Here is a 15615-nt window from a genome sequence, read left to right as displayed (position 1 = left end):
ATCCACACAACTTTTATTTTATTTCAAAGAGAAAGGGCATTGTGTAAAAATATTTTTAAATCGTAAAATTCTCCCTCTGTCAATGTTATTCTAGCCTTGTCTGTACTGATTTGGCCTAATTATATTATCTCCAATGATATCCTCCTCTATCTCCATTCTAGCATTCTCCCTATAGAGCTGGCTAGGTTATGGCCTCTAGGGGGAGCCCTCCTCTAACCCACTCTATTCTAGTCGCTTCCCAACCTGAGTCCCTGCATTAGATTCCGCATAAAGGACACCGTGGTGACGTCACGCGCATAGTTCTACATACCATAGAGAAGGAAGTACGCTCTATCCCAGTACACGCTCTATGGTGGGCCGCATTACACAATACGCGCCACTTCCTGCTTCCGGTCCTTCTTTTACGCGGACGGCCAAGATGGTGAGTAGTGTGTGTTGGTTCGCCTTTTCCTAATCCGTTTCCATCCTCTATTCTGTAACGGTTTGTCGAGCTTTGGGGATAAATAATCACTCGTCGGCTCTGTGTTTGTCAAATATATGGCTCGATGTCCCCGATCCGTAGGATTTGTGTTAGCTGTGATCAGGCAGCCGGGGATTCTTTACCTGTGGGCTGGCCGAGCTCTGCTATCACACGGCGGCCTTCCTTAGCACTGTATCCGGGCTCTCTGGTCATTAGAACGTATTGTGTGTGATAGGTATGACGGTGACATCGCTGTGACCACATTAGCTGAAATGTGCCGGCCATAAACCTAACACAACTTTATTTGTACATGTAAACACACACAAATACAGTTCTCTGTGTGTTACAAACAAATGGCCTTTAATAAATAAGAAAGCTTTTCATTTTTTCCTTATATATTGTCAGCATGCACCCAGTGACAACACAGGAGCACATTTTATAAACGTTGTCACACAAAAAGGTGCTGATTGAGGAAATATTAAGTTCTATTAGCACCCCGATCATGGAATTTATTTTCCATATGAGCATGTTTTATTGCAGTATTTTTTTTTTTTGGAGCCTGTGTCCCCTGCAAAGTTTTCCTCTCTCTTCCTGTATCAGGTGCCACAGGAAGTTAGATTCTCACTGTTTGCATTGGGCAAAAGTACACTTTGGCATGCATTTTCGTTTATAATTGTTGCAGGAGCTGCATCCCACCCACTATGCCCCATAGAGAATGAATAGGGGCTCTATAGTGGGCAGGTTGGTAGCGCCCCATATAAGATGTTAACCAGAGTGATGGTTAAGGATGGTGAATGCCAACTGCTGTGGCCCTTAGCACCCGGTGAAGCTTTGTGTTTCCATCCGAGGCTGCTTGTGTTACTCTAGGGTGGGCGCCGGCGGGTGGGAAACTTTTTTTTTTTCTCATGTCTCCATAATGTTGTCATTTCTCACAATCTCCTCTCTTCTGGTTTGCAGGTTAACGTCCCTAAAACCCGCCGAACCTACTGCAAGAAATGTGGGAAGCATCAGCCCCACAAAGTTACTCAGTACAAGAAGGGTAAAGATTCCCTGTACGCCCAAGGTAAGGACGGCTCCTTTAAGAGAAGCATTGTGTTATGAGGAATCACTGCGCATGTGTACATGTGGGGGGGATGGAGGGGTCAGCATGATACATTTTATTCAATTTCTTTATGGAAACTCAAAAAATGAACTCTTCTGCCTCCTTATTGTCTTAGACCACTGCAAAAGTTTTATTGGTTTAACCTCCCAAGTGGTAAACCCGAGTCACACTCAGGGTAGTTATAAAAGTAAAAAACAAGAACTTACCTGGTCCCATCGGCGTCCTACAGGATAATGCCATTCCCTTGTCAATCAGTCCCCTGGGAGATACACCGGTGGCGCCGGCGCGTACAGCAGCAGCTAGGGGTGCGACAGGAATATATTGTATTGAATGAAATACACTCAGTCAAAGTTTATTACATTTTTTTAATTTTATTATTTTGACATGATTGTGTTTCAAACTTTATTATACTAATATATTATACTGTAAAATACATTTTCATGTAAGACAATGTACCGCTTTTAGACATATAAATCCAGACAGAAATGAACCGCCCAGGAGGTTAAGAAGTAAAGAAAATACCTACTGATCCTGCCAGAATTGTTGTACTTCCTTTGTCACATGCTTACATCCAGCTGTAAACTACAGAACACAAACTCCCATGTTAGAGAGCAGATTTTTTTTCCCCTCTAATGCAGTTCTATGGCGACTACACTGCTTTGCTTTAGGAAAGTGAGTGATTGTTGTCACCCTAGGACAGGAAGTGTTATAGGCAGGGTTAAGCTATGTAGTGGCTTAGTGGTTAGCGCTCTGGCCTTTGCAGCGCTAGGTCCCAAGTTTGATTCTCGACCAGGAGACTATCTGCATGGAGTTTGTATGTTCTTCCCGGATACTACAGTTTCCTCCCACAGTCCAAAAACATGGTTAGGTTAATTGGCCTCCCTATGACCATATGACTATGGTAGGGACATTAGATTGTGAGCTCCTTTGAGGGACAGCTTGCCACATGGCTATGGACTTTGTACAGCGCTGCATAATAAGTTGGCGCTATATAAATTCAAGTCAATAATAATTTATGTGTTAGAGGATTCTTGGCCAATACGAATGTTCTGGTGAGAATCTGACGTGCACAGTGATTGTTGGACGTCCACAGATCAGTCCACACGAATCTGAGAATGACCGCTGTCAATGGAGAAGAGCACAGCGGTATTCTGCTCCCTAATTCTCCCCTCTCCATAGAACAGAACGACAATGGGTTCATCTGTCAGACTTTTGAAATGAAAAATGCACCTGAAAGTAAAAGATAATTAAAGTAAAGTGATATGGCAAATCGGTGGAAACTTCACTGTAGTAAAGTCCTGTGAATATTTTGGTTTTGTGAATGAAATGACGGATCCAGGCTGTTTACGATGATAACCATTGTTCTCCATTCTCTTCAGGAAAGAGGCGTTACGACCGCAAGCAGAGCGGTTATGGTGGGCAGACCAAGCCAATTTTCAGGAAAAAGGTGAGTTGTAAACCTGAACGTTTTAAGGAAAGGAGAGATATGTTGTGTTTGGGTGAGTGTGTAGAAGTTATCTCATGATAATAACGTAGCAGACCAAACGCTGCAGGAAAAGATTCGGTGTCACATGTGTGTGATCCTCCTCAAAGTGACCCCAAAAGGAATGAAGCTAACCTGCTATTGGTCTCTTGTGCTCTGCTCTTTGGCAGCCCGTGTCTCATCTTTTCGCCTTGTCAATGGGCAGCACAGTGGCTCAGAGGTTAGCACTTTAGCCTTTGCAGTGCTGGGTCCCAGGTTCAAATCCGGGTTCTCTCCACGTTTGTTTGGGTTTTCCTCCGGGTTCTCCTGTTTTCCCCCACATCCTAAAAACATGCAGTTAGGTTAATTGGCTTCCTCCCAAATCTGTCCTTAGACTGTGGTAATGACATGGCTATGGTAGAGACATTAGATTGTGAGTGCCTTTGAGGGACAGCTAGTGACATGACTATGGACTTTGTACAGCGCTGCGTAATATGATGGCGTTATATAAATACTGTGTAGTAATGTTAGGGTTTGGGGTTGTATCAGGTGTTCACAATGTCTGATACCTGTGTCCCCCATACTTCCTCTGCATCATTTATCATTGCCACATGCTCCATTGATTGTTGGCTTTAGCAAATGGAACGACAGTGCATAATGATGGGGAAGAGGGGCGAGGATATGCGTATTTAACACCCACAAAGTGTCCGATGCATAGGAGTCCCATAGAGGCTGCAGAACAGGAAGAAGGGTGAATGAAGAACATGCAGGCTGCTGATTTTTCCTTTAGCCTATCAGGTTTATTTTAAAGCAGCACTAACCCTAAATAATAGATTGCAAGCACATAGGTTTTTTTATTGTAGAAGGGTATTCTGTATCTCGTCTGCAATAAAACAAAAGTACCTACCTGTTTGTAAATATTGTTTACTAGATAAATGAACTTATATGCACAAGATTAAATCTTTCCACCCCGTACTGATCAGGACGGTTGAGTATTTTGAACCTGAGAAGGAGACCAGAGGAGTTTCCTGTGAAGGAGTTTAGTGAAATAATTGCCAAGGCAGGTAAGTTTATTTTATTGCAGAGGATACATCGCCTGTCTTATTCTGCAATAAAAAACCTGCCTGTGCATTTATTTACAGGTTTACTTCCTCTGTGTGAATGGCTATGTGAGTGTGTGTGGCAATTATATTTTACATATTTTATTTTTGAATTTAATTTCTATACAATGTTTTCCAGATGTGTATTCCGAGTTTAGGTTGGGTTTACAATTCATACAATAAAGCTTTTTGTAAATTCTTTTCTAATAGAAAGTTTTTTATGATTGTGTAGGCCAAAACCACCAAGAAGATTGTGCTGAGGTTGGAGTGCGTTGACTCCAACTGCCGATCAAAGAGGATGTTGGCCATTAAGAGATGCAAGCATTTTGAGCTTGGAGGAGACAAGAAGAGAAAGGTGAGCCGTCATTAAATGGCGAACATTAACAGCTTGTCCTCTTTGACAATCCCTGAATGCGAAGCTGTAAAATATCACAATGTTACATCAAGGACTAGCTCCAAATTCCTTTGCATTACTGTAAATGAGCAGCAAAGATCCAGAGAAGAATAAAATGTTTACTGTAGTACTCTATACCAATTCTCCCTAATCTTATCATACCTTGGGTCCAAATTTTAGGTCCTGGGCACCTCTGTCTGAAATTAGACAAATTCCTTACATTAAATCTGTTTGATCACAAGGTTATAATATGATAACATTTAACCTGTGACATTTGCCAATAGATCCTTAAAGTAGATCATGTGAACACATATACCCACCATTGGCTTAACCTGTTTAATAAGCCTTAATAGAAGTGGTATCGTGTTTTCCTCACACATGCAATCCCCCATTTATCTTGTGGATTTGAAGTTGCAGTGGGTAACACCAAAGGGAATTGCAACGGGACTGCAACCGATTCCTTGGTATCAGCTGTAATTGTTTTTATTGAATCAGTCCCAAAACTATGCAGGAGCCATCAGTCGGATTGATGTTCCATAGCTTGAGGGCACCCACAGTGACCCACCCATGTGCTGCCGTTTACCTTGATACAAAATGTGCTGTCTTAGTTTTGCAGACTTCTTTTTACTTTCTTGAATATGCAAAAAAAAAACTGACACTTCATCTTTTTCTTTCTCTTTCAGGGACAAGTTATCCAGTTCTAAGCTCTACCATCGCAAATTACAAGCAAATAAAGTCATAAATTCTATGTTGTTTTCATTTTTATTTTTATAAAGAAACGAGGGTATGTTGAAAAACGGTTTGAAGCTTGCTGTTGGTGCTGCATGATAGTACTCCAGCCAAATGAATTGTGTGCTTAAGGCTACGTACACACATCAGATGATTATCGTTTCTGGGCTAGTATGGGAAAATAATATGGCGGGTGTACAGCACTCGTTCGATGTCGTTCATGGATCAGTCCTGGCTGATCCATGAATGATCACAATACAAGTGAAGGAGAGAGAACGCAGTGGGGTGCCGCTCTGTCGTTCTTCCACTCTCCATGGAGTGGGATTGTGCTGTGTATACAGCGCTCATTCATGCATCTTTCAGTCTTTGTCCTTGGAAAGGATCGTGGAAGATCTTTCCAACTACAAAAATCTATATATCAATAGAAGCCTTTGGAAGCTGCCCTCCCTTGACCAGCCATGCACTGGTTCTAAGGCAGATTCTCTGTTGTTTTTCAATATTGAGGGTGTTTTAAACTTAGTCACCATTTCCAGGACAAGAGGTATTTAAACTATTGGTGTCTATAATGGAGTTGGAAAATCCTTGCAGGGTTTTTCTTTGGGAGCTGTTGATAAAAAACGAAAGCCCATTTATATTAGGACTGAATGTGTCGCCCCCATTTTTTGGTACATTAAGTCCTTAATCTCTTGCATGTTGTATCAGCCATGAAAATATTCAGCATTTATGTGAAGGCTACCAAGCAAAAAATTGCTGATAGACAAACCACACTACAGTTAAATTCAGTTGGCGGTGATGTCCCCAGTCTTCCTGATCTGGACTGATGCGATCATTACATAGGTGCTTCACACTGACGAACATTTTTTTGTTTTGTCATGGACTGTGAGCACCATATGGTTATACAAATCCAATCTCCAGTGTATGGGAACTGGTATCCCCAAAGGTTTTGTTGGGTTTTGCAAGACGGGGGTGCAGACACTTTTAAAAATTTATAAAAGGTAAGAAAAAATTAAGTGCTTACAATTGCAACTTGTGACAGGAATAAGTAAAAAAAAAAAAGTCATGCAGTCTATAAAATCAGTCCATTTTATTAAATAACTTTAAAAGATCACCATCACCTTTTACCCCCAAAGAATCAGTACAATGCTGACAAAAGAACCCTTGAGTGAAATGAATCTGTTTAAAATATTTACCTTGCATTTCAGTATAAATTCACATGTATATGGCGGTCCAGTGTCTGACAAAGGATGAGATCATTTCACTGAATACACCTTACAGTAAATCAATATTAAAGCAATAGAATATGGCTTGGCTTTGAATCTCCCAAAAATTGTAAGCGATTGACCAAGAAGGCTAAAGAGTGAAGCCACCAAAAAACTATGGCATCTGAAGGTACTTGCAAGCTGAGATTGGAGAGATGCGGCAAATATGTTGTAGCTGAATGCTTCACCATGTGCTTTCAGGCTTCTGTACCTTTTTTTTGTTATTTTCCCAAGTTGCTGGTTGTGTAAATGTGCTAGAGTTCAGCAAAACCTTAAAACACAAGGTATCTGCTTGTTTTGCTTCTACCCGCAGCTGGATCAAGGCTAAAGGAGGAGAGGCTCGAGTCCTGGCTTAGCTTGGAGTCATTCTTCCTTCAGATCCCCCCCAGCCTTTACTTTTACTGTCAAGCTTAGTCCTGCAGGTTACTTTGAGAGCAGTTTTTTGCCCATGCTCTAATTGGCTTCACTAAGGGCAATGCATCATTGAACAGCTGTCAAAGTGACAGCAAAGCTTTGCCAATAACAATGGAATAGCTTTTTTTTTTTTTTTTTAGACCTGAGCTGCTGATGTGACAGCCGAGTCCTGTTTTTTATAAAGCTGCTGTTGCATCCTTCATTCAATAAACACGGGTACATGTAAATATAGTGGATTCTCCAAGCTTAACTTCACAGAAATTATTTCCATATGCTACAGTGGTGCCCTAAACAGCTGTGCAGTTTAGAGTAAATGGCTCAGTATAAGACTATGCTGCAAACCAGTGGTTCTGGATGCAAAATGTGCCATGAGAAGACACCACAAAGGGGAAATTAAATACTTTTAACATGTCCATCTTATTTGTTGTTGGTTGTGCCAGACCAGTTTAGCTTATAGTAATAGCACAAAATGTAATTTGGTCGGGGGGAGGTTCTGATACAAAGGGTCCTTATTTCCAGACTTTAAGGGCTTGCAGCTGCAGGTATTTTTATTGTTTCTGTAAAAGGTAACAACAAAATAAATATGGGTTGGTTTGCCCCAGTTGTGGATATGGAAAATGTCATGTTCCATACAGATTTGAGAGCTCTGTCTCAGATTGGGGCATGTCACCTCTGCATATCGACCACTGCTTCCATACAGAAAAGCAAAGATCCTCTGCAGCAGAAAGGCTTTTCCACTCTGGCTACTGTAACACATTGAGAACTTTTAGTTCTGATGCACCTGGAATGTATTTAGCAGATTGAGGGGTTTTACACCAATTTAAGCAGTACGGTTCCCGATGGATTCACCAGCAGTGACATGTCATCAGAAGAATTAAGATAGCCGTATTCATGGTGGGTTGGAAGCAACTGTGTCACATAGCAACTGTCACAAGCAAGTCCTTTCCAAAGCATAGCACGTACCAATGTAAAATACCGAGGACCACCTATTTCTTCACGATTTGTTACTGAGACTGCCAATGATCCGCCAGCAAGGGGTTTCTCCCACAGTTCAAAATTATCTACCTGAAAGAAGAACAAGTAGAGAATGAGATATGTCTGAATGTCACTGGTAAAGTCCATCCTGCTAAATAATTTCCAAGTGCATTGAAACAAAACATGTGCAAAGTCTTAGAGTATTCTTTGAAAGACACCACGGCCCATATGAGGGTAATCTGGGCAGAAAATAACCATATTAAAATTCTGGCCTGCATTTGGCCCCTGAATCCTGGATTTGGACATCCAAGTATACATAGATTAGTTTGGGGTAAATTTAAATATTGAAAACCCTTTTTAAGCCTCTTCTACTGTTGATTAATTTCCATGACTGGTTGCCAAACATTAACATTGAGTTGCCCCTTTTTTCACATCTATGACAAGCTCTACACTTCTGGGAAGAATTTCCAAAAGATTTTGAAATGGGTCTGTGGGAATTTGTACTCATTTAGCAAAAATCTTTGTGGGGTTAGGTGCTGCTGTTGAATGGGAAAACCTAATTTCCAGTTGGTATGTCAGTTCATCCCAAAGGTGTTCAGTAGGGTTGAGGTCAGGGCTCTGTGCAGGACATTCAAGTTCCTTTACACCAAACTGGTGACACCATGTCTTTATGGAGCTGGCTTTGTACCCTGGGGATTAATCATGGGGGAACAGAAAAGGGTCACCAAACTGTGACCACAAGGCTGGAAGTGCACAATTGTCTACAAAAATGTCTTTGTATGATGGAGGATTACTAGGACCCTTCACTGGGGACATCTGGTCTCCATCATTTGGGGAGGTGTCCCCCATACATCTGGCCATATAGGAAGGTGTGATAGTCAGGTAAGAGTACCTGGATCACCATTCCAATTCATCCCAAAGGTGTTCAGTAGGGTTTAGGTCAGGGCTCTGTGCAGGACACTCAGGTTCCTCCACACCAAAATGGTGACCCCCATGTCTTTATGGAGCTGGCTTTGTACCCCAGGGCACAGCCAAATAGTTACCAAAACATTGGAGCCAAACAAGTCTTTGCATTCTTTAGAGCAAACCATTGACTGGAAACATCTCAACTCATTAGGATGGTGTCCACCTACTTTTGGAAATCTTGTGTAACTTGAGATGTGAAGTCAGAGACATGGATCTTGATCTTAACAATTAACAATACAACATTTGTTGCATTTTGTCTTTATTACCTTGAGTAGCTTGTATCCTTGTTTTCCTAGAGGATCTTGATTGATGGCAATGACCTCTTGGTTTTGAAGCAGAGCTGTAGACTTTGGGCTGATGTCCCTCAAGTCATTAGACATTAATAAAGGTGCAGCCATAATTGCCCAAAGAGCCATTTGTGTGACCTGTTGATCCCAACTCAATCCAAAGTTACCTATAACAAGCTGTTGATTAAAAAAAACAATTTTTTAAACTATAAAGACTTCTGTAGAAGAATTAAATAGATAAAAGATATGGGAACATTCAGGGCTTTTTTTTCATATTGAACTCACTGGAACAGAGTTCCGGCACCTTTTTTCTACATATTTCCTAAAGGAGAATTAAAACTCTAAAGCCCTCATAAAAGCTTTCCTTACTCTCTTTTCCTCACATACCTCTGTTTAGAGTGCTCTCTTGGGGAAAGGTCTGGCACAGTATCTGGAGGGGGTAGACGGAAAGTGTCTGAACTCTAGAGGATGAACATTTATAAAAATTGTGTGGCAGACCAGAAAACATTGTTAGAAAACAATTTTATTTTCTGGGGGTTTTTTATTTAGGTAAAATTGACCTTTTGGGGTTTCTGCCCCCATATGCTGCCATCACTCTCTTTGCTCCAGCATGATTCTAGCCACATAGCCAGGGAATGACCATCAATGGACCCATGGATAGGCCAGGGCCATAGCCAGGATATGACCATCAATGAACCCAAGGACCAGGGCCAAAATAGGAGAAAGATCATCAATGGGCCCAGGTACAAGTCAGGACCATAGCCAAGATATGACCATCAATGAACCCAAGGACCAGGGCCAAAATAGGAGAAAGATCATCAATGGGCCCAGGTACAGATGAGAACCATAGCCAGGATGTCACCATCAATGAACCCAAGGACCAGGGCCAAAATAAGAGAAGATCATCAATTGGACCAGGGACAGGTCAGGACCATAGCCAGGATATGACCATCAATGAACTCAAGGACCAGGGCCAAAATAAGAGAAGATCATCAATGGGCCCAGGGACAGGTCAGGACCATAGAGACGGATTGACCATCAATAGACCCAGGGACCAGGGCTAAAGTCAGAGACTGACCATTAATGGACCCAGGGACAGGCCTGGACCATAACCAGAGAATGGCCAGCAATGAACCCAGGGACAGACCAGGACCACATCAATGGAAAAACCATGACTACAGCCTCTAAATAGAGTGGAGAACTTTAGATTTTACATTGTTTCTCATCTACATATGCTCTAGTGATCACACTACTACCTTGGCATTATGATAACCCATTCTGTGCTTCTGAGCATTCTTATTCTCATTCCACTGCCTGAATGTGGCTACCAGTATGGTGGCCAAAGCCAAGACCACCATCTATCACCTGCATATCCAGGGGTTTACTATAAAAGCAAAAGGAGAACACCATCTCGGATGCTGGAACCACTACCACCATTATAGCCATTGAGTAGACATCAATATCCATTTATTAGGCTACACCCAACAAGTTTATAATATTTCAATTTCAAATTATTTTTTTTTTTCATGTAGGCAACATTCTATGTCTAACAATATATAACGTTTATCCACTGACCATGTCTGGGTCATTCCAAGCTCCTGGACCAGCTGCAGGAACCAGCTGATTCTGTAAAGCTGCTGTAAAATCCATTGTCAACTTCACACTTGTCCATGAGTCTTGAATGTCATCAAAATTCCTCCATGAATTGCAGTACTCCGCAACTTCTGTATAATTAACCTAGGAATTGTAAAAGAATGAGAATATTGTAGGGAGAATTACACAAAAATTCAGATTTTCATAGGGGCAAGAGAATTGTTTTTACAAGTCATGTCTACAATGAAACTCCTTCAGCTAATACATAATTTATTGACCACCTGGTAGAAAAAAAAAATTGAAAGCTTGTAGAAGAAGACCATAGGGGAAACCATAATGGAAATGTTTTTTAGTTCCAAAGAAAAAATAATGAGCCCATTTCCTACTTACACGCGTCTCTCTCCGAGCATAAAGTGGCCATTCACAGGCATAGACGATAGCCCTCCCAGTACGATTTAATGCAATAGACATGCGACGATACCCTACAGGGAAAAATAAATGAAAAGGTTTTACATAGGTATTACACATGCAAGTATTGGATATTGACCATGATCTGCTTTTATATGCCTTTGTTGAAATAAAATAGTGATGGGGGCTTGATATTATCTTGTAAAGTGCTGTAAAGATTGGGAACTATAACTGATTAGGGTTAACATTGTATTTACTCAATATACCATTGTATTTACTCATATCTTTACGTGTATTTTAAACAGTCATTGGTGGACATGTGGTCTTATTCAGTCTTGGAGCATTGGGCCCTATAAAAACAACAGTCCTATCTATATCACTGAGGCTTCAGTGAGGTCTCAGAGGATGTGAATATCTTGTATTAAACACATCAATTGGCAAACATACCGTATTTTTCGCCGTATAAGACGCCTCTGTGCTTTTTTTCTATTGTACGGCAGTTAGGACAGGGAACAGCAGGTGGCGCTGTGCCGGCTTCTTTCGCTCTGCTTTACAGACAGAGGACACCATGCTGGCAGAGGAGAGAAGAGAGACACTCTGCAGCCAGAAACACGCAGGATCCGGGTATCGGGTGAGTATAATATTTTAATTATTTTTTTTAACACATTTGTCGTATAGGACGCACTAACTTTTCCCCCTAAGTTTTGGGGAAGAAAAAGTGCGTCTTATATGGCAAAAAATACGGTAATATCCTAATAAATTGGCGAGTGGTGAAACAAGAAAAATATACATCAATATTATATTGCCATATATTTGTAGTAGGCTTGTAAGGACTATACAGCTTGTATAGGGACAAATAATGCAACGTAAGGTGGTCTCACCGTCTTCCAGCTGTACCAGAGTTCCATAGTTACATCCATCAAATTTAAGTAGATCCACACCCCATTCTGCAAAGGTTTGTGCGTCCAACTCATAAAAGTTTTGACTTCCCGGATATCCAGCACAAGTCTGCTTGCCTACGTCTTGATATATTCCAAAAAGTAGACCACGAGCATGTACCTAGGAAAACCATATAGGTTTTTATAATGAATGCAGAGCCGCATTGATGTAGCCTTAATATTTTCCCAAAGTTTGTAATTAGCATCAACTTTACTAAAAACAAATCCCAATTGTACATTGGTACTCACATAATCAGCAAGTTTCTTGATGCCTCCTGGAAATCTTGTGGGGTCAGCCTGTAGCCTATTATCTTTGTCTCTCTGTGGAGCTAGCCAGCAATCGTCGATGCACAGATATTTATATCCGGCTTTTAGCCATCCATTGGAGACCATTATATCCGCCATCTGCATGAAGAGCTGTTCACTTGGAAAGAAACCAGAATATTAATACCTGGACTTTATGTGAGGGGCATTGTGAAGGACATGGTGGACTTCACCTGTAGAATTGAACTTTTACAGTTTTGATCTCCACAAAAATTCCAATTAAATGGCAAGACAGAGAAGATTGGTTAACATATGTTTTTAAATAACTTATTTATTGTAGCCAAGAAGACTGGAGCTAAACCATCGAAAACCCCAAAACCCAGCATCTCTAAAATTTAAATTACACCTTCTCAAACCAAGAACTATCAGCCAAACCTACTGATAGGATGTCTGAATATGAAAAAGTATGGAAAGCTTGGGCATCATGTTGCTCCACCTTGGTTCTTGATGGTGCCCTTTGGTGATTCTCCCATTGACTTTCTGCTCATCTACAACACGCCCTCCCATCCTTTTCTTCTCCCTAGGCTCTTAATGGTTTCCTCTGACGCCTCTAAATCACATTACCCAGATATTGCCACCATTGGCTTTGCCTACACCTCCTCCCTTCCAATCTTTTTCCTTTCACTAGGCTTTTGATTTTGCCATCTGATGCTTCCATATTCAAGTAATCTGCTCCTTAGCGATCAAGACTGAATGGGAGCGCAAAGCCTCCCGGGATACCTGGCTGCTCCTTTTGCGCATGCCCAATCTTGGGGGGGGAAGAGATTCCGATCTTACACATGTGCAGTGAGATCGGCTCCCTTTTTTCTCCTTTATAGTGAGCTATATCACCCAATATTGCAGCTTGGAGATGGGGTGATGTAGCCAAAAAAAAAAAAAAAGGAACCAAGATGGCGGAGCCCAGCATTTCCTCTGGAGGAAAAAGAATTCCAGGACGTTGAGAGACAAGATTGAGGAAAGGTCCAATGCCATCGAGGGATCTGCAGGATTAAAGGTAAGTGTGCTTTTTTTCTTCGGTTTAGTTCCACTTTAAGAGGCAGTTAGACCCCCCCCCCCTAAATAACACCCCTACCCTTTGTGTATTCAAAAAATCTGCCTGCATTCACCACAGGCGATCGATAATCCACATCGCATGAGCATGGATTTTGCTCGCCGATCTTATTTCCTATTTTTGCCTTCACTTCCCTGAAGAGTTTTCACAATCACCTGACCTGTTGTCACTTACTTGATACAAGAGCTGGGATATTTGGTGCAGTCAGTCTGACACAGGAACCTTTGCCAGTGTAACCAGCCCATCGGTGGGGTGAGTGCCAGGCCATTTCTCAAGGCGGGTACATTCAAAGGAAATATTACAAAGGACAAAATTATTGCAGAAAACAAATTCTTCAGCACAGCCGACTCCATTACCCCAAGCGTCACAGCTAGTGACAACCTATGGGAATTTGTTGTCCAGCCCTTGGTATGAGAAAAGACATCCACAGCATCCATGTAGATGGGGCTTTCATAAGCAAGAATCGTAATTTAATATTATAATACTTTATATAGCGCCAACATATTACATAGTGCTGTACAAATAAATAGAGACATTATTATTAAAAATGTAATTATATAGCGCCAACATACTACACAGCGCTGTACAATAAATAGAAATTGTATTATTAAAAATGTGTTTATATAGTGCCTACATACTACACAGCGCTGTACATTAAATAGAGACATTATTAAAAAAGTTTTATATATAGCTCCAACATACTACACAGCACTGTACAATAAATAGAGATATTATTATTAAAAATGTATTTATATAGCACCAACATACTATACAGTGCTGTACATGAAATAGAGATGTTATTATTAAAAATGTATTTATATAGCACCAACATATTACACAGCGCTGTACAAATAAATAGAGACATTATTATTAAAATGTGTTTATATAGCCCAACATCTTACACAGTGCTGTACAATAAATAGAAATATTATTATTAAAAATGTGTTTATATAGTGCCTACATACTACACAGCGCTGTAAAATAAATAGAGACATTATTAAAAAAGTTTTATATATAGCTCCAACATACTACACAGCACTGTACAATAAATAGAGATATTATTATTAAAAATGTATTTATATAGCACCAACATACTATACAGTGCTGTACATGAAATAGAGATGTTATTATTAAAAATGTATTTATATAGCACCAACATATTACACAGCGCTGTACAAATAAATAGAGATATTATTATTAAAATGTGTTTATATAGCCCAACATCTTACACAGTGCTGTACAATAAATAGAAATATTATTATTAAAAATGTGTTTATATAGTGCCTACATACTACACAGCGCTGTAAAATAAATAGAGACATTATTAAAAAAGTTTTATATATAGCTCCAACATACTACACAGCACTGTACAATAAATAGAGATATTATTATTAAAAATGTATTTATATAGCACCAACATATTACACAGCGCTGTACATTAGGGGGCTGCAAATGACAGACAAAATACAATGACAGGAGGAGGAGACCATGCACAAAATATAATGCTGGCAATCATTTTAAACATTTGTAAAAAAAATAAAATAAAAAAAAAAGATCTGCAATGAATTTTATGATTTTTCATACCATGATGTTTATATAACTCTGATGGAATTACATTTATTTTGCTCTGTGCATTGCTATTGATTACAGCAATGACATTGTTTTGTTTTCCTAATAAAATATTTGTTTGCACCATTTCTTTCATTCTTTGTTATAATATGAAGATCTACTGCAGCTCGTTTGCGACCACTTTCTGTCTTCATGCATTATATAGGGGTTATATAGCGCCAACATATTATGCGGCGCTGTACATTAAATAGGGGTTGCAATGGCAGATACAGACAGTGACACAGGAGAGGACCCTCCCCAAAGAGCTTACCCTATGGCATTTATCAGGGTGGGTTTCTTGATGGTGACAACAGCGGATCTTGTCTATGTAATTGGAGTTAAAGCAGCCGTGTGTAGTCTCATCAGACAGCAATTTGAAGGCTGGCACTGCAGGAACTCATTTCAGTCTCTTTTGGTAACATTGGGAGATACCATGTGACATGAATTGGAATCAGTACCTGACCTCACCAATAGGGGGCAAATCCCCACCATCAGTACCTGACCTCACCAATAGGGGGCAAATCCCCACCATCAGTACCTGACCT

General features: G+C 40.4%; 2 protein-coding genes across 2 annotated transcripts; one reads left to right on the top strand and one right to left on the bottom strand.

Annotated features, from left to right (window-relative positions):
• The first annotated feature begins 298 nt into the window (after positions 1–298).
• LOC140344382 (large ribosomal subunit protein eL42-like) lies at positions 299–5265 on the top strand. The gene is made up of 5 exons (XM_072431513.1): positions 299–421; positions 1418–1523; positions 2942–3009; positions 4357–4479; positions 5202–5265. The coding sequence occupies exons 1-5, from the start codon at positions 350–352 to the stop codon at positions 5220–5222; spliced, it is 390 nt and encodes a 129-aa protein (XP_072287614.1). The 5' UTR covers positions 299–349; the 3' UTR covers positions 5223–5265.
• A 1046-nt stretch (positions 5266–6311) lies between these two features.
• LOC140344379 (alpha-galactosidase A-like) lies at positions 6312–13914 on the bottom strand. Its single transcript, XM_072431511.1, has 7 exons — positions 13637–13914; positions 12337–12511; positions 12031–12208; positions 11132–11223; positions 10724–10885; positions 9128–9325; positions 6312–7985 (listed from the first exon to the last, which is right to left on the bottom strand). Exons 1-7 carry the CDS (start codon positions 13897–13899, stop codon positions 7731–7733), a joined length of 1323 nt encoding a protein of 440 aa, XP_072287612.1. The 5' UTR covers positions 13900–13914; the 3' UTR covers positions 6312–7730.
• Positions 13915–15615: the final 1701 nt, after the last annotated feature.

The sequence above is a fragment of the Pyxicephalus adspersus genome, chromosome Z (genome assembly GCF_032062135.1).
Source record: "Pyxicephalus adspersus chromosome Z, UCB_Pads_2.0, whole genome shotgun sequence".
Taxonomy (NCBI): domain Eukaryota; kingdom Metazoa; phylum Chordata; class Amphibia; order Anura; family Pyxicephalidae; genus Pyxicephalus; species Pyxicephalus adspersus.
The sequence above is the reverse complement of the archived record's forward strand: the minus strand, read 5'-3'. Positions and strand labels throughout refer to the sequence as shown.